At 40.7% G+C, this 27391-nt stretch overlaps 1 protein-coding gene across 1 annotated transcript; it reads right to left on the bottom strand.

Moving 5' to 3' along the window:
* Positions 1-27391, bottom strand: cax1 (cation/H+ exchanger protein 1). The gene is made up of 20 exons (XM_060903717.1): positions 27340-27391; positions 24931-25083; positions 22956-23068; positions 21436-21544; positions 21199-21315; positions 21049-21110; positions 19322-19504; positions 15844-16029; positions 15364-15463; positions 13067-13208; positions 12704-12887; positions 12075-12174; positions 7703-7821; positions 7574-7611; positions 7358-7497; positions 5608-5753; positions 2926-3020; positions 2772-2850; positions 2582-2690; positions 1-82 (listed from the first exon to the last, which is right to left on the bottom strand). The coding sequence occupies exons 1-20, from the start codon at positions 27389-27391 to the stop codon at positions 9-11; spliced, it is 2301 nt and encodes a 766-aa protein (XP_060759700.1). The 3' UTR covers positions 1-8.

The following is a 27391-nucleotide window of genomic DNA, read 5'->3' as shown; positions in this document are numbered from 1 at the left end:
CTAGATGATCAGCAGCCACGGGGAGACGGAGCGAAGAAGTACAACGCCAGGAGGATGAGGTAGACGACCACCAGAGCCGTTCCTGCCAAAGAGAAACAAACAAACACCGGTGGAAAGCACTGAAGTCACTGCATAATATTACTGTACACAAGAATCATTAGGGAGTGTGTATATATATATATATATATATATATATATATATATATATATATATATATATATATATATATATATATATATATATATATGAGAAGGCCAAATGTTTGTGGACACCTGGCCATCACATGCAGATGCTTTTTGAACATCTCATACCAGATTAATTCCTCTTAGCTGTTACAAGAACATAGTGAGCTGAGGCACTGATGTTGGTGCGGAGGCTTGGTGTTCAAGTCTGCAGGACACTCAAGTTCTTCCACACCAACATTGGCACACTTTTGATGGAGCTCACTTTGTGCACAGGGGCATCATCATGCTCAAACAGGTTTGGGCCTCTTTGTTCCAGTGAAGGGAAGTGTAACGTAGTGCTGTAGCATTGCAAGAGACATTCTAGACAATTGTGTCAAACTTTTTGGCAATGAACCACATGCGAGTGCGATGGTCATATGTCCATACTTTTAGCTATAGATAGAATTTAAGCCTAGGTCACAACTGGATGTACAATTTTTGGCATTTCCCAAATCACTGCGTTTTTGTTCATGGAGAAAGACACACGTTGGCCACAAGTTTGTCTTGCAACCTGAAAAACCATAAGCACCTGTAGAGTTTGTTTGACATGACAAAGGCTACGTTCACACTGCAGGCTGAAGTGACTCAAATCCGATCTTTTCGCCCATATGTGACCTGTATCCGATCTTTTATTGACAATATGAACGACACCAATCCAATTTTTTCAAATCCGACCCAGGCCGTTTGGATATGTGGTCCTAATTCCGATTCCTATCCGCCTTTTTCATATGCGACTTCAGTCTGAACCGCCAGGTCGCATTCATCCGACTTACACGTCATCAACAAGCCACAAATGTCACTATTCTGCGCTGAAGTAGGCGGCGGGTCTCTCAAAAAAAAAAAAGTTACAACATGGCGCATAATCACGGGCGCAGATACCACCCAGATTTAAATTCACCTCGTTCGGTCCCCCCCCCCCACTTATAGGGAGGAAAAAACGTCTATGCTGTCTTTCTTTGCATAAGGCAAACCTCACGGAAAAATCAAAAAAGACTAATTACCATTCGGTTTATTGAGGTGCACAGCAGTGTATACATAGTTGCAACAACTCACATAAAACAAAAGACTGATATTCGGTTGGTTGAGCTGCGCAGACTGCACAGGTTGCGAGCTCGAGCTTGGTTGCTATGGTAACCCACAAGTTTGACAAGCATATCGGGGTTGGTTTGCTGGCAGCTTTGTCCCCCCCAGTTCAAAAAAAAGTGTATCTGCGCCCCTGCGCATGACATCAATGCGAGGGACGCTTCGGGCTGTGAAGGTTCTGAATCTTCTCAATGGAAGGACGCAGAGGTTAGGGAGCTGATTTCCATTTGGGGGGATGCAGCTATTCAAGCTAGATTGGATGAGTCATACCGCAACCGGGCGGTTTTACTTCCGTAAACACTGGCCATGCTCACTGCGTGTGACATCGTCGTATCCTGCAATGCGCATGCGGAACACTTTTAGGTCGCTTTTCGTTCATACTGAGGATCACATACAAGTCGCATATATTTGTTAATGTGAACGACCTCACAAAAAAATCGGAATTGAGCATTAAGCTTTGCAGTGTGAACGTAGCGAAAGAACCTCTGGTCTGCGGCCAGTCTACGGCTCGAAAATCAGCACGTCACACGCGCGCCCTCCGTGTGTTTCTTGCACGTAGACCGGCCATAGGAGCACATACGGCCGGTTGTGACCGAGGCATCATATGCTTTAACTGTACATTTCCATGGGGGGGCTCAAATGTCCAAACACTTAAGACATAACATTCAGATCTTCAAATTACTTCAAACGCAAACAATACGACTCCTTTGGTTCCCTTTTGCAGCTACGAACATTTCTTACACAAGAACATCCAATCAAATCCATACCAGTTCATATGGGACACAAGAAATAACCATTTTGCATAAGGACTGCCTGCTAGCCTCAGTCACTCCTACATTAGAGGTGGTTTTTTTAATAAAAAGATTAAATCTGGATCTCCTGGAAAGGTGTCCAAATTCATCCGGGTGTCAATTAAGGCATTAATTCCTGTTATTAATTTATTTATTGCTACAGTCCTTTTCCCCTCATTATACTAGTGTTATTAGGTACATTGCTTAATTCCTTCACTTTGTCTCAGATCATTTTGACTCCATTAATATCAGTCAAGTTTCAAATATCATTAATATTTAGCACAAGTTTTTTTTTGTGTGTCAAGTTAGGAAATTCTTATACATCTTTTCTACTTAGTAGAAAAGATAAATTAGTATTTTGGATTTTTAACATTAGTCGAGTATGTATACATGGTGAAGAGCCATATTTGGGGAAACACCAATATTGAACTATTACTGTAGTCATAACTTTGTTGACCTTCCCAAAACAAAAACCTACTTACCCTGGAAATAATCACACTTCCCATCCATGAAGATGTAATTCACCAGGATGACGCTGAAGATGCTCGCCCACAGGTGCAAGTCACTAAATATGAGAACGAATCCAACGTCCTGACAGGGGAGGGGGAGTTAACATTCATACTCAAGATAAACGCAACATTAAAAAAGGTAAGCTTTTCTCCTGTTACTCACATAAATAGCATTGAATAGGATCAATAGTGGAATCTGAAGCATGCAGACTTGTACAGCGATACAGTTTCCAACTTCCAGGCTAAAAACAAGAAACCAAACCTTACCCAAAGAACTGAAAAGCAACAGAGGAGGTTTAAATGTAAGGAGTTCTGACCTCAAACTAATGTTATTCTGCAGTGCAAACTGGATCCCGTTGACTATTTCAGGAAGTTCAGGAACCATCGCCAGCACAGTAACGCCAATAAAGTACTGCAACATTAGAACATGACACGGCATGGCAGTAAACATCATGCACATTCAATGAGACCTGCAGTTTGAGCCTGTTCATATGCATAAATATAAATACATTTCAGTCTTAAGCTTTTTTTTTTTGGGGGGGGGGGGGGGGAGACAACAGGAGTGTTTACTGTTTTGCAGACTTTCTGCAACATTAATGGACTGGCACAATGTGCTGCTCTAATAAATTCGCAATTGTTAACTTGCTGTAGTGGAAGAGAAACACAGTCCTTCGGGATGTGCCGTTATTAGAAAATAACCAACTTCGAAGTGATAACAGCAACTCTGCTTCACTTCAGGTCTCAGTCATGGATTTTCCTATACTCAACCCCCCCCCAAAAAAAAAATATCCCACCACACACCTTAATATACATTTCACTGGCCACTTTTTTACGTACACCCTAGATACACTTCTCTAAAAATCAGCTGATCCCTCGACAGCAGCACAATGCATCAAATCATGCAGATACAAATCAAGAGCTTCAGTTAATGTTCAAACATCAGAATGGGGAAAAACGGATCTCAAAGTGTGACTTTCCTTCACTGTGGCTTGGGTGTTGGTTTGAGTATTTAAGAAACTACTGATCTCATGGAGTTTTCACACAGTCTCTAGAGTTCACATAGAATTGTGCAAACCCCCCAGCAAGTGAGTGACAGTTCTGTGGGTAAAAAAAAAACAAAACACCTTGAGAGGTCTGAGGAAAATGGACAGATTGGTTTGAGCTGCCAAGGTGGCTACAGCAACTCAAGTCACTTTACAACTGTGGGGAGCAGAAAAGCATCTCAGCATGCAACAGCAGAACACCTTGGGTTCCACTCCTGCAGCCAAGAACAGGAATCTTAGGGTGTTTTCACACTTGGTCCCTTTCAGCCATCTAACCGAACTCAGATCGATGACAGCATTTTTTGCGCATATGTGAACACTCCAACCGTACCCAGACCCCTTTAAAGCGAACCGAACTGAGACCACCTCAGGAGGTGGTCTCAGTACGGTTCGCTAAAAATCAACGGTACGGTTCACCTAATCTGCGCATTGTGAACAAAAAGCGCACCGGGTTCACTTCACCTTTTTCACTGTAGTTTAACCTTTTGTTTGCTGTAGTTGGTCACGTGACTGTAGCAGGGAAACTCAACTTCCTTTTGCAACTTACCACAGCCGCTTTACAGTTCTCTGAACTTACTGACTGACGAGTCGGCCACAATAACTAATTTTTATAAATTTATTTTCCTTAATCCACACCATTTTGATCAAAGAATACAGCAGGGCAAGCATGGCAGCAGACATTTTGATTCAAGAGAAAATTACCCAGAATTCCATGCACTGGGGGTCTGAGGGCTCTAGAGGACCTGGTGTGAACAGAAAGAGGACTGAGGCCCCATCAAAGCTTAACTGGACCAGAAAGAGAACCCAGTCCTCTTTGTAATAAATTCACAGTGTGAACACAAAAAGAACCGAGTTCTTTTTCTGTTGGTCCACTTTTTGGTCCACTTAAAGAGGACTGAGTCTGGTTCCTTTAAAGGGGACCAGGTGCGAAAACACCCTTAGACTCAAGAACAAGTTCCTATTAAAGTGGCCAGCAAGTGCAAGTTAAGTAAGGAATAATAAGCAATGCTTAAAGTCACAAACTAATAGATGCTGATCACCATTAACAGGTCCACCCCAACACCCCATAGAGGATGCATTCCCACTGTTCCTCGAATGGGCTCCAGAGCCGCCATGACCCCAATTATTTTAATTAAATCCCTTAAAAATGAGTATATACATATATACACACACACACACACACACACACAGGACTAATTACAAAATAAAACCTCAAAACAAAAGTAGAAACTGAATTTCCAGATGTTTTGAAACCTTCATACTTGCAAGCCATCAGATTGTGTACAAGTCAGCTTGGAGATTATAAAATCAGATAGTCTCCAGAAAGCGCAGGTACACTACCGTTCAAAAGTTTGGGGTCACTTTGAAATGTTTTTATTTTTGAAAGAAAAGCACTGTTCTTTTCAATGAAGATCACTTTAAACTAATCAGAAATCCACTCTATACATTGCTAATGTGGTAAATGACTATTCTAGCTGCAAATGTCTGGTTTTTGGTGCAATATCTCCATAGGTGTATAGAGGCCCATTTCCAGCAACTCTCACTCCAGTGTTCTAATGGTACAATGTGTTTGCTCATTGCCTCAGAAGGCTAATGGATGATTAGAAAACCCTTGTACAATCATGTTAGCACAGCTGAAAACAGTTGAGCTCTTTAGAGAAGCTATAAAACTGACCTTCCTTTGAGCAGATTGAGTTTCTGGAGCATCACATTTGTGGGGTCGATTAAATGCTCAAAATGGCCAGAAAAATGTCTCGACTATATTTTCTATTCATTTTACAACTTATGGTGGTAAATAAAAGTGTGACTTTTCATGGAAAACACAAAATTGTCTGGGTGACCCCAAACTTTTGAACAGTAGTGTAGGTGTGGTTAGGCAGACGTGTCTGTATGACTATGGGGTGTGTGCTGGTAATGACCAGTCTTATGGAAACAAGACAGTGTAGAGAGACTGACCTGTGAGATGCTGGAGTGAGAGATGATGGGTTTGATGTGCTCAGTGGTGAGATCTGCACAGGCAGCTGTCAGGAATGTGGCCATGATCAGAACCAGCAAAGCCCTCCATCTGGACCAGTGCACTGTTGGCTCATGGGTAATTGGTGCTTTAAAAAAAAATTAAAAAAGTAAAAATTAAAATTTAGATCTCATTACATTTGTTCAATCAGATCCCAGTAAAGTCTTAGCCAAATTAAAAGGATTCTTAAAACAGACATTCTGCTTTCATCACTTAGCTTTTAAAAAAATAATGAGGCATAAATGCAGAGCCATGACCTCACGATTTATAAAGGCCTTGAGACCTCAAGAATGGCACAGGAATAGTTAAGTGTTAATAAACCTAAAGATAGTAATTTTTACAATTAAAAGATTCATATATAGGTAGCAGTCTGAGTGAATAACCTTGACGTCACCGCAGAAAGGCTATCAGTCTCATCGCCATTTCAGCTATACTTTTTTTAAAAATAAAACACTCCACAGTTGACCGCAACTTCAAGCCTCCATTTTGAGCCAATTTTCATCACGTCACGCAGATGTTGCTGGCCAGTACAGCAACATGACAGAAGGTGCATTTATGGCCCAAGAATGTTCAAACTGCAAAGATTGACATTTTGCAAGAACTTCATGGACTGGGCACCTACGAAGTGGACTCTCCTCTGCACCTTTTACTGAAGACTCCTACAAGACCTCTGATCTGTTGAGGAATGCTGGCTATGAGCCTGTATTGAAAGAGGGTGCAGTACCAACTATTAAAGGAAAAGATGACCAGAAAATGAAAGTTCAGTTGCACCAGTTCTCCTGGAGTGTGAGCAGAGCAGTAATGGAGTACTCAGTGGGGAGAATGAGCAGACCAGCCATCTGATTTCTCCAGTGGATATGCTCACCTCAGCAGCAATCTCTCACCCTTACATGGAAGAAGTGAATGAACAAAGAACAGAGTCGGATGGTTTTTGAAACAATCTGCCACAAGCTTGGCCTTCAAGAAGTGAAAACACAGACGGGTGAGATGCGACTCATCTGGTTACATAACACTTGTTTACCTGCATTTAGATTCATACATGTAACTTGTATTGTGTGTTTCAGTTACCGGTATAAGATTATTTAATTTGCTTCAGAATGTGATTGTCTCAGTTCATCTGATTATTTAGCCTTTTACATTTTATCAGTGATGCATGCTGCACAAGTTATAACGCCTGTCCTGTTTTAACAAGAGTCACATGAGATGGTCAGTTCAATTCTATCCAATTCTCTAAACGGCTTTGTTCTCTGACTGTTTCATAAGGTGGGGCCTCTGTGGCCAACGTGTTACTATCAGATTCACTTTCTGATGGTTCGAACTGATATGGTTCTACGTGTATAGCAGTAGTGTGTACACACCAATTTCAGCACTATCACAGTCAGATGTATTACTATCTCAGGAATCCAAAGAATCTCCAAGAAATCCAAACAAAGGAGGCCATTGCAACCGCTCTCGCCTGCCAAGTCTGGCTTTAGTCAATAGCACCAGTTCCCGCTGCGACATCACGCACTCCGGGCTGGCTGGCTCAGCAGGGCAGCTCGAATGCCAACTTCGCAGTCGATTTTAACTCAATTTTTTTTTTAATTCCCATTTATGCAGCATATAAGAGTCAAGGATGGAGAGACTATCCACTCAGAAATGTACTTAAAAATAAAGGTTCTGCACATCAAGTATAGCTGGTGTAGGAAAAACAGCACCCTCTGGTGGACACACCATGGCAGTGTACATCACTGATGTGGATGTCGTAGATGTGAGTGTGCGTCTTCAGTGTGAAGATCAAACCGATGACATACGCAGCAGGGAGAAGCACGGAGACTGTGTACACCAGAGGCCTGCAAAAATCACCGCAGGTTATTTTCACTCCTAATATTTACACGCTGATCACTGAAAATGTGTCTTCACACTCACTCGACATGACTCACGAACAAGGCGCGGTTGTTCTCACTCTGGAAAAAGTAAACGGCAAGTTAGATTCCAAAAACAGGCTGAACAGTGACATGTCTTCATGGTTTTACAGACGTGATTTCTCACACACACCAGATCATAGTGGCAGTCTGTGCAGAGGAAGGGTCCAATCAGGTTACCAGATGGATTGCTGCAGTTGTCACACAACAGGTTCCCATAAGCTTTAGAGAACAGTGTTGGAGCAAACACACCTGCAGCAAATTTAAAAAATAAATAAAAGACAGGAGGGCACGCAACACTGCCATCAATTATGGAACATACACAAATTCACATGTACTTGAGCAAGCAGGTTTGAAAACACGATCTTACCATGAAAACTTAAATTTTGCTGTTACATTACATTACTCAGATGCTCTTCAGAGCAGCCTGGGGAGCAGTTGGGGGTTCAGTGCCTTGCTCAAGCCATTCCTGCTGGTCCAGGAAATCAAACCAGGAACCTTTTGGTCCCAAAGCTGTTTCTCCAACCATTAGGCCATGGCTTAACCCCACTTGCTGTTAAGTAATGACTCCTTTAATTTCTCATAGCCTTACTCTGGGATGGAAGAGTTGAGACTCATTGGCCCCACCATGTAAATTTTTAGAAACTCCAGGTAGAAAGATTGCATTTTTTACTTCCTATAATAAAGGACAAACAGAAATGGCCCATGGTAATACAGGACATGCTGGTAAATATTCCCTTCTCATTGCAGGGGAAGGCACATCTCTGAAGGTTTTGGGCAAGTTATTGTGCTCATACAAGTCATGTGACCAAGCACAAACAAGTCCTACAGTACAAGTGCTTGTGATCTTTATTATAAGCACTTTGCATTAAAGGAACAGTCCACCGTACTTCCATAATGAAATATGCTCTTATCTGAATTGAGACGAGCTGCTCCGTACCTCTCCGAGCTTTGCGCGACCTCCCAGTCAGTCAGACGCGCCGTCACTCCTGTTAGCAATGTAGCTAGGCTCAGTATGGCCAATGGTATTTTTTGGGGCTGTAGTTAGATGCGACCAAACTCTTCCACGTTTTTCCTGTTTACATAGGTTTATATGACCAGTGATATGAAACAAGTTCAGTTACACAAATTGAAACGTATCGATTTTCTATGCTATGGAAAGTGCGCACTATAATGACAGGCGTACTAACACCTTCTGCGCGCTTCGGCAGCGCATTGATATCTGAGCTCCGTATCAATGCGCTGCCGAAGCGCGCAGAAGGTGTTAGTACACCTGTCATTATAGTGCAGACTTTCCATAGCATAGAAAATCGCTACGTTTCAATTTGTGTAACTGAACTTGTTTCATGTCACTGGTCATATAAACCTATGTAAACAGGAAAAACGTGGAAGAGTTTGGTCGCATCTAACTACAGCCCCAAAAAATACCATTGGCCATACTGAGCCTAGCTACATTGCTAACAGGAGTGACAGCACATTTGACTGACTGGGAGGTCGCGCAAAGCTCGGAGAGGTACGGAGCAGCTCGTCTCAATTCAGATAAGAGCACATTTCATTATGGAAGTACGGTGGACTGTTCCTTTAAAGAGGGACACCAAGTTGTGATAAACTGTCAACGCTGGTGCTACTGATTACCTTTTTTTTTTTAAATAAAATTCTGATTTTTATGGGTTGAAGTCATCCTGAACCTTGTGATGTTCTCCCTGTGTAGGTTTCCTCCAGGTGCTCTAGTTTATTGCGCAGTCCAAAGACATGCAGTTAGGCTAACTGGCTACTCTAAACTGCCCATCGATCAAGCCTGGAGAGAGATGGGCTCCACCAAGTTTAAATACCCTAGACACACCAGTGATGGACTAACATCACCAGCAGTGCCTTTACAGCCCTTGCTGGCTATGGGGAAAGAGCCACCTTGCGAGGCCAATGCTGAAGTCCCAAATGGCTGACTCATGAAAAACATCTTTACAAATACATGCTGATCAAGAGTAGTCAGTCAGTCATTCACAGGACAAGTTCACTCCATTTTTTTTGACCATCTGCTTTCCCACTTTTTAGCATTTTCTCAACATTATGCAGTGGGTGGAGTGAAGCTGCACTTCAATGCTGTAAGAGTATTACAGGTCCCCTTGCATCGTTTTTTTTTTTTTCATTAATTGTGCAGTGGTCTCTAGTATGAATGAATGCTGAGAGCCGGTTTTGGTGAGAAGAGGAAGAAAAAAAAAATGCTGTTGTTCTCCTGTTTCAGGCTGTTCTAATTTGGTGGAAGAGCAGGTGGGGAGAGAACGACAGGATTTCAGCTCTTACTCATTAATATTCATGACAAGTAAACGTGTTACCTCTGATTGGCTAACAGCACTGTGACGCTACCTCCAGTGGGTCAGAACAAGCGGATATGAGTGTCTTACTACGGCGAGAGAGAAGGAACAAACCGCGAAAGGAAAAATACCACACGCTGATGTCATTGATGTGCGACGCGAGGAAATAAAATAAATTCAACAAATGTTGAGTTTTTACTGAACAAAAATGAATAAAGTGAACGAGTGACTTAAAGAATGTGGGTGCCTTTGTAAAAAAAAAAAAAAAAGTTTTGATTAGCCATTATGGTCTCGACATTGATGTTTTGACCAATAACAATGTAGATAAATTTTACATCACATTCAACGAGATTTAAACGAGACTAAAGATGGTGACTTACAAATAATGTGTAAATATTGTTGGCGTTAATAAAGTCTGAACAGCATGAAGGAACATATCCCAACCCCCCAAAATTAATAAAAATTCAACGGATTTGGCATAATATAAAAAGGTTGTTTTTTTCCTCAGAAAAAGCAGAAAACTCATCCCTGCCTAGCTTGTGACCATGTCATGCATGCTAACGTGGAGAATATGAACATGCCATTTTGTAACAAAAACCTTCAAACAAAAAGTTCATGTTTTATTTGCAGCTTGTGAGCTGGTGGTTGGTACAGATCCAGGGATTAAAAAACAACCTCGAAGCAAAACCACTACTGAAGGCACCAAAGTTTGAAAAGTCACTGTGGTTGAAATGATCAGAACACAGTACTAACGCTGCATTACACTTCGCTGGTGGTGTTCCAAAGATAAATTCCAACCATTTCTTCACCACTTCTATCTTGGGCAAGAAATGCAACGTTGATGCGTTACTGCCACAAAACACGGGCACGAACTTGTTCAGCCATGTTTTCAACTTGCTGTTAGGTCCTCCTTGTTAGCTACTGACCAGATGGGCTCTGCTCAGCGTTGCCAGATACTGCTGATGTTTTCCAGCCCAAAATATGTTCAAATCTGCCAAAATGCACTTAAAACCACCCAATCTGGCAACACCGGTTCTGCTATCTCTCCTCGCGCATCAAATCTGAACTTCCTTCCCGTGGGCGGTCGCAAGCCAAGGTGGGCGAGGCCATGAATACCAATTTACGAAGTGACAAGATCGTATGGCTTTCAGATCCGCTCGTTTTTCCAACCATTTTTCTTCCATAAGCTAATACAGGGAATGGGGGTAGAATTACATTTTCACATGCAGCATGCAACTCGGAGTGAACTATGGTATTTCAAAAAAAGCCAGTATTAAACACTTCTGGTGGAAGGGCACCTTTAAAGTTATACACAACTCATGGTGTCCATGCTTACATTGTGACAACACTCCCATTTCCAATTTATATAGAGGCCACTTATCACTTCTCTGGCAAATGTTATTTCTCATACAGTATACATCCAGAAAACTAATCTAGTCTGAATGGTACATAAGATAGTACTGCCCATAAGGGGGAAGGGAAGAAGGGGAAAAAAAACAAACAAACAAAAAACCACTTTACATGGTGAAAGAACAGTTACGGTACTTAAGACACACTGTTTGGGAGTTGCGTAATGCAATGGCTACTGCACTGACTGGTATTTGGGTCAGTGCTATGATTTTCATCTCATCTCTAGCCGCTTTATCCTGTTCTACAGGGTCGCAGGAGCCTATCCCAGCTGACTACAGGTGAGAGGCCGGGGTACACCCTGGACAAGTTGCCAGGTCATCACAGGGCTGACAGACACAGACAACCAATCACACCTACAGTCAATTTAGAGTCACCAGTTAACCTAACCTGCATGTCTTTGGACTGTGGGGGAAACCGGAGCACCCGGAGGAAACCCACGCGGACACGGGGAGAACATGCAAACTCCGCACAGAAAGGCCCTCGCCGGCCACGGGGCTCGAACCCGGACCTTCTTGCTGTGAGGCGACAGCACTAACCACGACACCACCATGCTGCCACCCCTTGTGACACAGAAAGTGAATACAAATCTGAACTGCTTGTTGAAGCACACGTTTTCTGAGAAGAAACTGACTGGATTGTCTTATTTCAGAGTCTGCAGGTTGGCAGCCACTCCAGGTACCAAGTGTACATGCACAAGCACTGAAAGAGTGGATTTTTCATGATATCCTCTTTAAATGTCAACCCATTTGAAAAATTCACACCATTTGAGCCTCCTTCACTGACCTCCAATTGAAATGAAGAGCAGGGCAGAGCTGACCCCGGCTGATCGGCTGTTGAATCTCTGCTCGCTGTGCTTGCAGCCCCCGATGATCATACACAAACCCTGAAGGGGGGCGGAAACACACAAAACACACCCCCAGATTACACTGAGGACTCCGTGAGAATGCCTTACTGTGCATCTGACCACAAAAATAAGTTCTGGTTATTTTACAGAGAGCTGTACAGTGTAACAATTCATTCTTTACAATTTGACTTGCCATAAAATTACAAGCAGGAAGAAAGTTCCTAAACACTGCACAAACTATTCATTTTTCAGACTTTTAGCACCACAAACATTGATTTTCCTATATGAGCACTCAATCAAAATATAATCCTCTGTCCTGAAGACTGTTACTGGAGAGTCCCTTCCATAAGCCTTAAATATACACCTTTATAAAATGTTCATTATTAGTCTTAGATTATGTGACCCCTGCCATACAAATCCCTGTGAAAGAGCCGTTACTACACATTAAAAGGAGCACAGAAGTGAGAAAACACCTTTCAACCAATCAGATTAGAGAATTAGCCAGTGCTGTAGTAGAATATAATTTTTGCCACAAAACAGAAGAGTTAACGAGCGCACGCGCACAGACCGGAACAAAGAGGATACAGCCGAGCAGGGTCCCCGTGAGAGCAGCTTTAACGATCTCTCCATAACACTTGCTCCCAGTGCGATGACCTTGCAACAGGGCGGTGATGTAGAACGTCATCTCTGTGATGGAACCAAACGTGGCGTTCACTACTGCTCCTACTGCAAAGTTACTCTGAGCTGAGATACTGAGAGATTTTTTTGGGGGGGCAGTGTGTTAATTCCAGTTAAACACCAAGTTATAAATATACACATACGAGCGCAAGAAGTTTACATACCCGCAGGACAAAACTGTAACCACAGGGGATGTAAACTTTTGCACAGGCACGTTGTGAAAGATTTGGGCCACAATTTAAGAAGACGATACCTGGCTATACCCATGCCAATATAGTAAGACAGGGGGATGATGGAGATCACAGCTGTGGCAAACTTCACCTCAGACCCGACTAAATGATCATCATGGTCCACATAACCAATCACCAGAGTGATGACGACAAGGGGCAGCAAGTCTGAGTAAGAATCGTTAAGGGCCTTAAGGCATCAGGACCTAAAACACCACATCATACATGTATTAGTTACATGAAGTCAAAATTGGCATTTTTAACAATTACTACAGTAGTTCTGCATCACCACTGCTAACCAAGAAACACATGAATAACATGCAAAACCTTCAATTAGCACAGCATTTGGAACAAACTCTCTTATAGCCATCTTCTCCCCACCATACTTGTGACCAACTTTGGTGCTAAAAGCAGGACTAAACAAGATTTATTTCATCTTTAAATACTGAGCTCGAGTCCCAGACTCCATTGGGGGGCATCTCAAGGGTTTGTGGTTTCATATTACCCGAGGAACAATGAATAGTCACTGGAGTTGTGAGAAAAATGCCATCAAGGAGGTTTCAAAACCTCCATTTAAATAAAATGGGGGGGGGGTGGGGGGGGGGGGGGAGAGAGAAGAAGAATACCATCCATCTCCTAGCACACACACAAACTAACCAAATTACTTTGGCCAATTCTAACCAATGCATTGTGGGGAATAGGACCTTGGTGTCCTCATTTGCAGCTATATGCCCATTGGCTTCAAGCACCACCTAAAATTAAGGCCTGCATGAGTCTTTGGTTTGGGGACATCACAGGTTCAAAACTGCAATAGCAAGCTAGACCAACTAGAACAAGTTTCTTCCTCATGAGCATAACTTCCCAGGAAGTCTCGTCCTCAACATAATTATGAACCCCAAATAATCAAGGGTTCCTGGTCATTTGGAAACCAGTACAGACCCAGCTGTAACTTGGCAAGATGGTTCCAGAGAAAGATGCTTGTACAAGCTGTATGACCGTTTGCAACCATCACTGTTTCTTTGCTATAAAAACATCTGGATGATTCTCACCATCCCTGACAGTTTATAGAATCATTTACTCCAGCAGATGTGGATACCGACACACTTTACGGTCACCAGGAAGCAAGATGACAATTAAGAGCTTGCAAAAGCTTCATAGTAATGGAGAGCTGGGGCAAACACTGTCCCCGGTGAATAGATTGAAAAAGTGGAAGGACAGCGACTGATGCCCATGCAATGAGGCCCTGCCAAGGCTGAGTGGTACAACTCTCACCAGAGAACACTGGGCAACACTAAATAGAGCAAGAGTGGGCAAAACTGGAGACAAAGCTACGCAAGTAGGGATCCATCACCAGTGCTGAATGTCCCTGTGGTGAGACACTACAGACCATATCCTCTGTAGATGCCCACTGGGGCCCACATACTCCAACCATGACCTGATGGAAGCAAATGATACACTCTCCTACAGATACAGCAGTGGCATGACAAGCTACGAGGATACTACAGCAGATAATACCTTTGCTGTTGTATTACTTTCAAATTTCACCAGATGTGTTTAAATTCCCCAATTGTATTAAGCACCAGGACAAACATCCTGCAAGAAAATTCAAAGTAGTAGAATAGTAAGACATTCAGTGACTTCACATTTCTGCTTCTTGGACTTTAGTGTAAAGACCTGAATTTGTTTTAAACCTTTGACCTAAAAAGTGCTCGAGAGAGAAGGCATACTTGCACCCCTGTCCATTACAGCAACACTTGCCAATCACAGGCATCTGTGAGCTCCTGTATACGGAAGTGGGCGGATAGCACTTTCCACTATCAGGGTGTTACGCTGCCACCTAATGTTGCATAAGCAGCAGTTCGAAAAGATACTGTCAGCTGGTGTCACATGCCTTTGAGGAAGCACGTGATGATCCTCACTCCGTTATTAATAATCTTTTTATAGCATCTTTCATACAAAAAGCAGTTCAAAGTACATTAAGATCATCAACAGTAGTATAAACTGCAATGGATAACATTTAACAAGCTTAAATAGAATATTAGAACATTAAAATACACAACTCAATATTTGAGAATAGAGTAGGGGTGACTCCATAGAGCATCTACAATACCGGTCAAGCCAAACACAAACCAACTACAGGTCCAGAATGTTTCCCAAATTAGTTCTCAGCCACCTAGTGTCCACCTGTACTGGGTGGACACCAAGTGGCTTTTAATGGCTTAAAAGCCATGTTCTCAATATCAACTATACATCTTTAAGAAAATATCGAAAGGGCAGAGTTTGTAAGCAAGCCTGATGCAACTTGGCAATAGCAAAAGGATACTGACAGCAAAGATGTTGACACCATCCACTGTGTATTTGTAGTAATACCAGTTAAAGGCGTGGTAGCAGCACAGGAGGACCCTCGTTTCACAAGCGTGAGACTAAAAAGCAGAAAAAGTAATCATTTTAAATTCTGAAATGCTCAGAGAAAGAAGAGGTTTTGCCATTTGCTGATTTGGGCTCTGTTCTTCATACATGGAAGATACAGTAACTGCATGACGACTTGTCTTTCAGCTTCACTGACTACAAATAGCTCGTTCTGCGGGTGTAAAGCATCTCGCCATTCGCACTCCACATTACTAAAACACTGATCAAGACTGAATCCTGATGTATTCAAAAATCAGCCAGCAATTATTTCAGAAACACATTCATAACCTGGTTAAAAAGTTATGATTGATAGATGTGGTATAGTTTGTATTTATGAACAGGAGCCTGACTACACACAACTACTGAAACATCAAAAATCAGAATCCGAGCTTACATTCTTCACCGGTCGAACCTGAATCTCATCAGGCTGCAGGAAGAGGATGATACCGAGGATCCTGCCATTCATTTTGGCAACAGGGATGGTGAAGACCATCATCCAGGCAAGGAAGCAGGCCAGGGAGTGGATTACAACAAGAGGAATGTATCCAAGCACGAGCCAAACATACGTGCTCACACAACACTACAATACAACAAAAACACAAACAAAAGGTGTAACAGCATTACACTTTACAAAGTGTAAAAGTTTGGGCCCCCTTGATTCAATTGTGGTTCGTTTAATACTTTTTAGCTGTTGAAAATCTTACATTATAGCTTAGGCTCTAAATAAGCAAGGAACACTCAAACAGGGTCAAACTCAATTTGCTGTCAAGTTAATTCAGTACGAATTGATAAAACTGAATATGATCTAAACCAGAACATACTGGCCTTTCATACAGCTGGAGTACAGTTTACAAACACCAAAATGTCTTCAGTGGGACAGGAAGACCTGCAAGAAGGTCTTAATGGAAGTGTGTGGGCGCTATAAAATGGCATCACATTGAGAAATGATTAAAAAAAAACCTACACTTGCTTTAATAGTGAAATGTTAGAGCCATTTTTGTGTTTAACTGAATTCATATTTGCATTGTAGGAGATGTAAAATATAGATCGCATACATGTACATTTAGAATTAATATTTCCGGTTAATTTGTAGAATAAGAATATAAATGCATCTTAGTAATGTTAAGAATTCATTTAGTAATGCAAGAATGTAGTTCTTACGAAGCTGTGACTTGCTGCAGAAGTAGCATAAAAGCGTGATCACGCATTAAAGACGACAGAACAGAAGCCTCGAGCCAAGGAGCACCACAGTCTTTTGATCGGCACCATGCCTTGTTGTAGCACATCAGAAGTTAGGAATTCATCTTTTGTTTTGTATGATTTAAAGTTTTAGTAAAGATACAGACAACTCAGAAAAGCCGCATTCAAGACTTTATTTCTGTTGTGCGCCGCGTCTGAAAGAACTTCGAGGTTCAAGGCTAGTGAGAGCGAACCTGCACTCACAGTGAAATGTTTGAGAAACCAGCAAAAGCAAGTATCCAGCATCCTCCCCCCCCCAAAGCTGCCACTCAAACATGAACGTGCACTGCCCGACTCTGAAATGACTGGATGGGCTTTTTACAGCCTGTGCCTGCCAGTTATTTTTCTTTTTATTGTCAGGAGCATTGATTTTCCTCGCACTGCTATTCTGAAATTCACTTTACATTCCAAAATAATAAAATTGCTTCTAAAATTGCGTACCCTGTCTTAAATACAATCAAGTCTTAAACTGAACACTAGTCAAAATGCCTCCATTTTGATTTTTTCTAGTTTGCAAATTTGTTAAATTCATGTAAATATTGTTAATAATTTGAGTTTCTCCATTTGGTACATCCTCCTTTTTCGTTTAACAGCATGCACTGAAAGGACACCAACTCCACTAGTTAACGTAAAACCTTATGATCCATTTTAGCATCATCCAGTCACATGCATCAAAAGAAGAGATTAGATGTGAGGAAAATCTGAGTTTTTGAACAAAGATAACATGGTTGGTTAATATCACATGTGCTTACATTTAAATAAATATAGAGCACTAGAAACAGTACAGAATCTTGAATATCAAGATATTTACCACTTACCTGATTTAAAAAAAAAAAGTTCTAAAACCTTTTATAATTAAAAAAAAAAAAAAACCCTGATTTTAATAATGCTTTTTACTTCTAGCGCATTTTGCATGCGTATAATCAATGCACTTAAAATAGCGTATATAAAATACAAAATAGAAAGGGATATACTAAAGGTAATATAAAACCATAAAATACTGCTAAGCTGTAGAATATAAATACACAAGATTCTGAAGAGTAGCAGTTAAAAGCTAAATTAAAGCAATGCATTTTAAGTAACGATTTAAAACTAGATAAATCACCACCATGTCCAACTTTGGCAGTGTATAGACCTCTTGCAGTCACGTGACCAGAATGTAAACAGCCGCCATCTTGTCGGTCAACAACACAGCTGAATATTGCTGCACTCGTGTACAAAATGGATCAATTTCAACCGACGGACTACACTGCTCATTTTTCTAATGAACAGATAACTAGATATGTCTAAAATAAACGACCTACAGATTAGTGACCCTTACCGATTACCGGACGTAGTTTTCAAGACCGTGTCAGTGGATATCGAACTGCCAGCAGAATACCCAGATGTGTATAATTACCTCATTAACTTTCCCTCGCTGTTCAGTGGTGAAGTACTGTGTGCTTATAAATCTCTGGACAGTTATCTTTACAGAAATTCAAGATTTGTCAGCCACCCTCAGATGTGGCATCTTGTAAACAAGAAAACAACAATCCTCATTGGACGGGTAAGTCACTTAAGTATTGAGACCCCGCTGGTCTCGTCCGGAATGTTGTGCATGCGATGGAAATCGCTACAAACCGTCATTTTCTGCTAGAAACCAATGTCCAGCAAGTCCATACGGTTGTAGTGGATATTGAAGTCCAGTACAGATGAACAACACGCAAAAATACACACAAAAAACATGTACAGGAAGGGAGAGCTTGTAGTTGCAGCATCCCCATCATGCGCCGCCATATCCACTATTATGGTTGAATATTTTATATTATCAGTTAGATCAAGTATCAGTAGTCTATCACTATTACTGTATATATGGTAGACCTGATAGCAGCAATCCATTTTGCACACCTGTCAGGGTCCCGTGGCAGCCTACTGTCAAGTGTATGTGAGCATCATGGGTTTCCCACACTTGAAAGGGAAGGACTCGGACACAGGATTCCACTCGTCTTATGTTTTATTGATTTTCAGTGAAGTTGACGTTGTAGTAGAATTGTATATAGTAGGGTTTTCCAGAAGAAAAGGTAGAAGTAGAAGGCGGAAATATGGCGTTTGACTGACAAGGTGGTGTCTGTTTACAATCTGGATCGGATGTGACGTCACATGCAAGTGCTCCATACCAAAGCTTTGGAGCTACTGATGCGAAGGTCATATTGCCTAATGTCTTTAGTTATGAATGGTAATGTTTCAATTAAAGCTCATTATTAGATCTTAAACTATACTGTTGTAACAATTTCAATATGGTCTCACTTTTGGACCCCACTGTATTTCAGCCTGGGCATCATAATTTTAAAAATATATGATAATGAAGAAAAATCTGTAAGAGCTTAACAGCTTGCTGGTTTCATTTCACAGCAAAGGAACAATTTAAAACGCATGGGAGGAAAAACTAACTGGTTCTCTCGAACAAACTATCCACCATTTTTCATATCCTCCAAGCAGCGTTTGGATTGTATAAGATTTACTCAACATTCTCAGACATGCCCATCTTCAGATCAGGTTTGGTGATGGACAGGGTCATAGCAGAAAATTATTTCAGATAAAATACAAATAAATAAAAGGCACTTTTGCACTCCATTCTAAACAAACAGTCTCACCCAGTAAGAGCGCTTCTCAGGAAGAGGAGGAGGAGGGGGGACATCTATAGGGATGGGTGGAGAAGTCATCAGAGGTGAAGATTCCCTAGTGTTGTCTGGAGATCCTCGCACATCACCCACTTCCTCTGGAATAGCTTCACAGTTGGGGAACTTAATGCAGCATTTGCGTACCAGACTGCTAGTCTGAGAAGAAACAGGGAGGACAATATGGTCCAGCTGAACAGACAGCAGAGAATCTGCACTGAAAATATAGTAAACTAAACTACATCTCAAGCAGCATGGGTTAAACTGAAGCAGTGTTAGTGATTATATAGTTCAACTACACTTTAAAAATATTTAACAAATGATTGATTCTTTGGAATTTCCTCCAGTGTTAAAGCTGGAGTGAAATTAAAATGCTGGTTAAAACAGAAACCTGAAGGGGGGGAAAAAAAAAAAAAAAAAAGCGTTCAAACAAAACACCTCAGAACCATGTTCAGTGATTAATCTCCATGTCCCCCCCCACCCATTACTCCAGCCTAGTGCTTTTTAAAATAAAGTTGCACCTGAGACTTGTTCCAACAAGCCTTCCCTTTTCCTAAATACCAATTTAACTACTTAGAAATGCACCTAGGCATGCAACAAAGAAGTTATTCCACGAAATCGAGCCGTACGTGAGCTAATAGCTGACGAGGCATGTAGCACAGAGTTGGCTATAATCCATGTACAAGGAGCTTGAGTGGAATAACTTATTCTATCCACATTCGCTGGCTTGAGAAACAGCCTTTTTTTGGCAAATACATAAAACCTTTATATAAAACATCCAATCATTTCCACTTAGAATGCAAACAAACTGGCGAAATAACAGCAATTTGTGAAAAACGCTACAATTCTTGAAAAATAAAAAGGAGACGTTCTCACCAAATAATTTTAGTCCATATTTTGCCTTTTGGGGGGCCTTGTTCTTTAGTGTTTTAAGTTGGTTTGCCAACCACCAAAAAGTGTATTACCGCCAACAACTGGGCTGGAGTGTGGAACAGGACAAACCCTACTTTTTTCAGGGATGCAAACAGCGCGCCTTTTGGCAGATGCCGCCTTTTTCACGGCTGAATCGCGCAGATCCGATTTTTTTTTTAAGGTGAGGGGCGTTGGAGTGTCCGATTATAATTTCATCAAAGTAAATTCTGTATATAAGCAAATGCTGTTACAGTCCATGAAACATAGGAAGTATGAGAAAACAGTAAATCAGAAGGCTGCGCACTTTTGCGCAGCTTTCACGCAAAAGTGCGCAGCCTTCTGATTTACTGTTTTCTTCTCATACTTCCTATGTTTCATGGACTGTAATGGCATTTGCTTATTTAGTAATTTTAATACATAATTTACTTTGAAATTACAATCAGACACTCCAACGCCCCCCTAAAAAAAAAAAAAAAAAAAAAAAAGATCTGCGCAATTCAGCCATGAAAAAAGCGGCAGCCGCCAAAAGGTGCACTGTTTGCATCCCTGTCTTTTAGCCATTTGTTTCTTTTAAACACTTGATAATTTGGGATGTTTTGTTTTCATTTCGTCCTCTGTTGGTTCAACAACACGCCCCACCATTTTGTTCTTCCTCTACTCACAGTATATGAGCTGATATCCTAGTAATAGAGTAGCCAACCAGAGCATGCACAACTGCTCATATCCAGTGAATGTGGATAGAATAGCAGCAACTGTTCAGTGTTTTTTTTGAAGCATAGCTTTGTGATTACCTTTTGTAATGCTTTCCCAAAGGGCCACAGTAAATAACCAGACAACTTCAAACAGAGTTTCCCTGTAGCCGGGGAAATGCACCAGGTGAGAGACAGAATTTGGATCCAAAAAAAAGTCACCAAAAATAACCAGACGCATTCGCTACATACCATGTGGAATTGCAATGATGGTACAAAACATCACTAAGCTAACAAGAAAGTAAGCTAAAGAGAGCCACCAGCCAAAGAGAAGCATATATGCAATGTTGCCAACGGTGATCAGTGAGCCTGAAAGGGAAGAAATACACACATGAAATCCATGGACAATCTAGTACATTATAGCAGAAATCGTTTGTTCATGAGGCAAGATGTTGTACACGTGATCTCCAAGAAACTATACTCACTGACCTGTATAGGGTTTGATGAAGATCTGCTCAGAGTACAACTCCTTCACCTGGTCTGATCGGTCTTCGATCGGACGCTCTGTAACATGACTCTTCCACTTCCTGAAGCCAAACTGCCACACAAGTACACACTCAGAAAAGCAGAGGTACAGGGTCATGGTGATCAGAAATCAAGTCCCACATCTGGTGCCATAATATTGAATTGTTTGGTCTCCGAAATCATGCATGGAGGACGTGTGTGAGGGACAGAACGTCACGGCTGCATCAAGCCGAGAGCAACGCTTCACTTGACATTCTTAAATTTTATGCAAATTAGATGTGAAACATTTGTGCAAACGACTACAGGGCAATTCTCCCCAATTTCATGGGACACCATGTCTAAATGAGGTGTTCTGTATCTAACACTTTAGAGGAACATGCCAAAGGTGAGCATGCAGTCTGAGTGTTTAATTCATGCAGTTATAAAAAAAATAATAAATATGCTGGATGAATCGGAAGTCATATTGATCTTTTGATTGAACGTGTGCTCCACATTACAGTACCTACAAAGGTCGGGATTTCAATGGGAGTGAGGGTCCTGTCCCAAAATAACCTTGGAATCTGAATGCTTGATGCGTTCAGCTATAGGTTAAGCCACTGGACTTTCAACAAACAGGCACTTAATCATGCAGTAACCATCACTGAAACATCCTTTTTATAGCTTATAGATCACCTGTATGTAGTCAAGCTTAAGCTTTTAGTATAAATATGGAGGCGATTATAGAAAATAGAGCGTGCTGAATGGTCAAGAAATTCAGACCATTTCTCGATAATCACCTTGAGCAACTCAGCAAAATGGCAGCCAATCACTTCGTCACCAGGAGTGAGGAAAGAAAATGCTGTTTCTAAAAAGCACTAAAGATGCTATGAAGTTTGGTCTAAAACTATTCAAAGGGAAGGTGGGATTATGATTTATTTTATCAAGTTCAAAACAAAGTACTTTATAGGACTCAAAGATAAGTGACAAGTCTGTGTGCATTACATTTCTATTCAGCTTAAAAAAAAAAAAAAAAAAAAAAAAAAAGAGTAATAATCACCTGTGTATTTTATACTAAAACATTATCCACCTCAGGCTGAGTGAATAACCTAGACTTAATTTCAGTTATTATTCACTGATATTTCACTTCGCCTTCAACAAATTATTAAATACATCTTCATATCTAATTATTAAAAACATTTATGAATCTACAATTTTAAAAAATTATCCCTAATAAAAGCTTTTTAAGCTACAAGCTGTGCTAGCTGGCAGCAATTTGTTTCAGATAAGATTGTTAATGTGCATGATGTTCTTCAATAAATTAATTTCAAATAGTGTTGGCGAATTTCAATGGTATATAAAAATAAAATTCAGGTCAGGGGAGATGGATTTTTAGCAGTTTTTGATTTTCCTACAACAGCATGACTGTTTTATTCCTTACATAAAAGCTCAAGCCCTTTGCCCCCCCAGTGCCTACAATCAAATGAACAAAACATTTGCTTATTTACCATGTAATTATTGACCAGTTTGTGTGCCTCCACTTCATTCTCAGCATGGATCGTGGTCCTCAGACTCGCTTCCTGCCAGGGGTCCTCAGTACCCCGCGAGTGTAAGGAGAGTCCTGAGAGCAAGATCTAGTCAGTCCTGAGCACAGCTAGGTTTTTAAAAGAATCACTTCTATAATGCCAAAGAAAGCCTTTGTCAAATATCCGATTTGTCGCATCAAGTTCACATCAATTAGACATATGGGAAATATGCAACTAAAAACTAACAGGAATGAAATTCAACACCAGTGTTTTAGTCCCCTCAGCTTGCGTATTAGGCTGGGCAGACACTGTGCGATTTTTTTCAATCGCGGTATTTAGCTGCTGCTCACACTGTACGAGTGAATCGCAGGGGTAAACAGCACGCAGCTTACGATTCCTGTTCTCACACTATACGATCCGACTGCTCACACTGCACTTCCATACTTCCAGATTCTTGTATCCGGAACTGCAACGTGATCTAGTGTTGTGATGTTCGCGAACGAACCGATTCTTTTGAATGGCTCCTAGGCATGAACGATGAGAACCGAGTCTCGAGCTGGGGGAGCCGTTCTTTCTGTCGTTCTTTTTCTGTACTGCGTTTAGTTTATAATGTTGTGTGATATTAATGATAATATTGTGGGAAAACTACTTTGCACGGACGTTCATTTAATTTATTCTATCGTCATTTCATTTGTTCCATTTTTGTGCATTTTATTTATCTGTTTTGTATCTCAGACTTAAATATTTTTGTAAAACAAGTGTTTTTCTATAAAATATTCTTGCGTTCTTGATAACTGTTCTTGAGTGGGTTCTTTTTTTTTTTTTTTTTACAGAAAAGCCGTTCTGCATGGACATTCATTGAAGCCCTCATTGTTTTTTAATGGTTATTTATGAGCATTTAGGGGTTACAATAATGTAAGTCTAGGTTGCTTTACATAAAAAGGTATGTCCAGAAATATTGATGTCACTGTCTAAGCAGAGGGATCTGGCTTCTTTAGACGCTGTCTTCTTAAAACTGAATAAATATTTAAAAAAAAAAAAAAAAAAAAAAAAGAGCCAAATGAGCCAGTCTTTTGAACGGCTCTTTTCAAAGAACGGATCACAAAGATGCGGATCCCATCAAAGAGCCATAAATCCCATCTACGTGAAGAGGAGACCGGAAGTGCTGCTCAGTGTGTTTTCTCTTCCGTATCTGTGTTCGCGCATGTGCAGTGTGACAGGTTGAGGTAAATCGGCTCGTGACACCGCTTCAACAGTGCGATAGCCTCATGAGGGGCGACCAGGATTTCAAACATGTCTGATTTTCATCCGATCGATCGGAGGTCGTGAGGTGTTAATCGCTTGTCGTTACCCCATGTATACTACACGATCCGAGACGCACGATTGAGCCAAAAAGCGGCCCGATCTCCAAAATATTCGCACGAGTGAAAATCGTGTCAAAATCGGGCCAAAAATCGCACAGTGTCTGCCCAGCCTTAGTCATTGTTAGTCTGTCAAATCCACACTTAATACTTCTACCACTCATCAAGCTGCACAATCACAGGTCTGTCCATTTAGAGCCAATTTCCAGATTGTTACTGTTAAAATGGTTTATGAATATCATGAATTGAATGATCAGTTTGATAAGACTTTGGGAAAAAAAAAAGTTCAGATATTAACAGTCCAACAGCTTTAAAATAACGGGATCAAATTTTGTAAACCGTCAATCCAAATCTACAATCAAGTAGAAATGTTTGTACACCCTTAGAACTAAAGGACAAATGTACTGCATTTAGCTTCACAAAAATTACATTTAAAAAAAAAAAAAGTTTAAATTTGTATCCTCTGATCAGCATTTGGATTCTCACAGATGTAATATTCAACCTCATTATTTTTGCCTGTTCTCACTGATCAGATCTCTGGAACAAGCAGCTGAAAAATTCGTTCTTCCAAATAAATTAATAACTGATCATCTTACTGTGAGCCGAGAGGCATTTTGATGCGTGGTGGATTTGGTGCGAGCCACAGGTTGAAGGAGTATCGACCATCTCGGGATGTGTGCTGGCCACACACAGCCTGTCACACTGGGAGCTCCGGCGACAAGCTCTGTGCTCATGGTCCCACAGGTGCTCTGTCAATCAGCCGTGAGAAGAAGAGGTACATTTCACTGGGTTTAAGTGTCCCATGAGTGCTATATGGTCCATAAGTCCCAGTTTGTCACTGTGACTCCTGATGGTCAACTGAAGCACCATCTGACATCAATAAATATCAGCTGTGACTGAGAATGTGATCAGAATTTGGACTCCATGGAACTTTACAAGCTTTAAAAATGCAATTTTTGCACAAATAGCATTTCTGCATATTATGAGAAGAAAAAAAATTCATCTCAAAGGATCTGAAACCTACAGATGGCATTTCAGGGTCACTGAATGGTTCACCACACAAGCATCAGTAACTGTACAACAATGACAATATAACCAGCCCCTAACAAGGCCTTCAATCACTTTGGAGAAGTACATAAAAATAAAGCCATTTTCACATCTATAGCATATTTGTTAGCAAATGGCTTAAAAGATGCTTTTTAATTTGTGTAACCAAGAACAGCAGCACCAAAAACAGGTGTCCACAACAAATACATAGAATGATAATGAAGTAGAGGTTGCAGCTGATTTCTTTCTAGCCCAAACCGTAAAAGTTTTATGAAATAGCCCCTAGACTTCATGCACAATGGGGCTTTATTAACTCCCTCTTATTTAAGCTCACTTCACTGACATCATAACATCAGCACTGATTGAGAACGCATCACACATGAATATATGGTGTGATAAACGTGAATATACACACTTGGTTTGGACAATGGAACTATTTTTCCTGGTTTAAACAAAAGACCTAGCTAGAGACAAGCTCAGTTTTCCTGTGTACAGTGAATCCTATTCATAACACACAGCTATTAGTATTACTATGGTAGGTGATCAATGGCAATCTCAATTCTCACTTTGGAAAAACTTTTCTACATTACCCACAGTACTGTTTGACTACCTGCTGATAGTGGGGGAAGTGGGATTTAGCCCCCACATCATCTCTACCAAGAGAGCTAGATGCAGCGGCGCTTTAGTCCTTTAGTCCATCAGCTCGCTCACCTCATCTGTACCCTGTGCTCAAACAGATCCGCTTCCAAAGCTAGTTCAATCTAACCAGCTCAGAAATCACCATCATATAACCTCACTTGTGACCATATCGTACAGCTTGGAGAACTTCAAGTCCAGCATTTGCACCACATCGCCATGCTAGATCTCTCATTAATATGAGGTCACTCAGACCATTATTCCGTAAATTTGAGATCATTTCTCCTATTAAAAACATCATACATGTGCTAGCAATACTAAACTCCTGTGACATCAGAACAGATAACTGCCAACTTCCTCATGGGAATAATGAAAATTAGCAGCAGAAGTGCCAAGCTCATTACATTTAAACATGGGTGTTTCAGGGTGGAGTTTTCCTTTAATTACTCCTAACAAAACTGCCATGACATTTTAATTTATCTAGAAGTTTTTCTCTATTTCTTTTCTCTGTAATGATGCTGCTGGAATCTTAATTTCCCTGAAGGAACCCTCCCAAAGGGATCAAGAAAATTTTATCTAATGAAATAAAGAGCTTCTGAAACTTGAGTATGACTTTAAAAAAAAACAAGCCAAAACAAAGCAGCATTTTAACATTTGGATGTAGGTGGCCAAACAAGAGGACATGTTTAGACTTTTAATCAGGGTGAGAGTGTGTTTAATTATTAAATCATGAAATATGAAGGCAATTAAGAATTAAGTAGCTAAGCCACGCCCACAAACAATTCCATACCTTTAAAAGAAAAATTCTTCTAAAATGAATAGGGGAAAAAAAAAAGTTTGAAGGCTATTTGATTAAATGTAATTCATTAAGTGTAATTTGAAGTGTATGGAGTTGAAAGTTTGCACGAAGAGGAAAAAAAAAAAAAAAAAAAACACTAAATGGAGGCCTGATGCGGCTCACCTTTATCTTAAGCTACTAATTTCTTACATTTTGTCCTTTTCCTCCTTCATTGCATTAATTTCTAACTCATCAAATAAATAAATCTGCAGCACTCAAACAGATGCACACAGAATGCTTACCATTTATTTTTACCCATTATTATTCATGCATTTCAAGCATGAACACCTGGCCTACCTCCTTAATCATATTTAAAAAGGCAAGCTTTTAAAACAACAACAACAAAAAAACCTTTAGGCCACTTTGTAAACAGATCATTTTTACCTGCAGTTCATTAAAAAAAAAAAGATAAAAACACAAAATGTCACCTTTTTAAATTAGGAAGTGGTTTTAGAGCAGGTTTCCTGTGCCATCAATCACTTACCTGAACTATCAGCCGTGGACCTTCGCCTCAGACTCTCCGCATCTGTAGACAT

The sequence above is a fragment of the Neoarius graeffei genome, chromosome 21 (genome assembly GCF_027579695.1).
Source record: "Neoarius graeffei isolate fNeoGra1 chromosome 21, fNeoGra1.pri, whole genome shotgun sequence".
Taxonomy (NCBI): Eukaryota; Metazoa; Chordata; class Actinopteri; order Siluriformes; family Ariidae; genus Neoarius; species Neoarius graeffei.
Note: the sequence above shows the minus strand (reverse complement) of the source record. Positions and strands in the feature narration are given on the sequence as shown.

Excerpts from the sequence above, each read along its gene's own strand:
- cax1 (XM_060903717.1), bottom strand. The coding sequence starts at position 27,391 with ATGTCTACAGATGCGGAGAGTCTGAGGCGAAGGTCCACGGCTGATAGT. Across the intron at positions 19,505-21,048 it reads TTGGGAAAGCATTACAAAAG|ACTAGCAGTCTGGTACGCAA; the intron begins GTAATCACAAAG and ends GTTTCTTCTCAG. Across the intron at positions 12,888-13,066 it reads ATTGGCATGGGTATAGCCAG|TATCTCAGCTCAGAGTAACT; the intron begins GTATCGTCTTCT and ends AAAATCTCTCAG.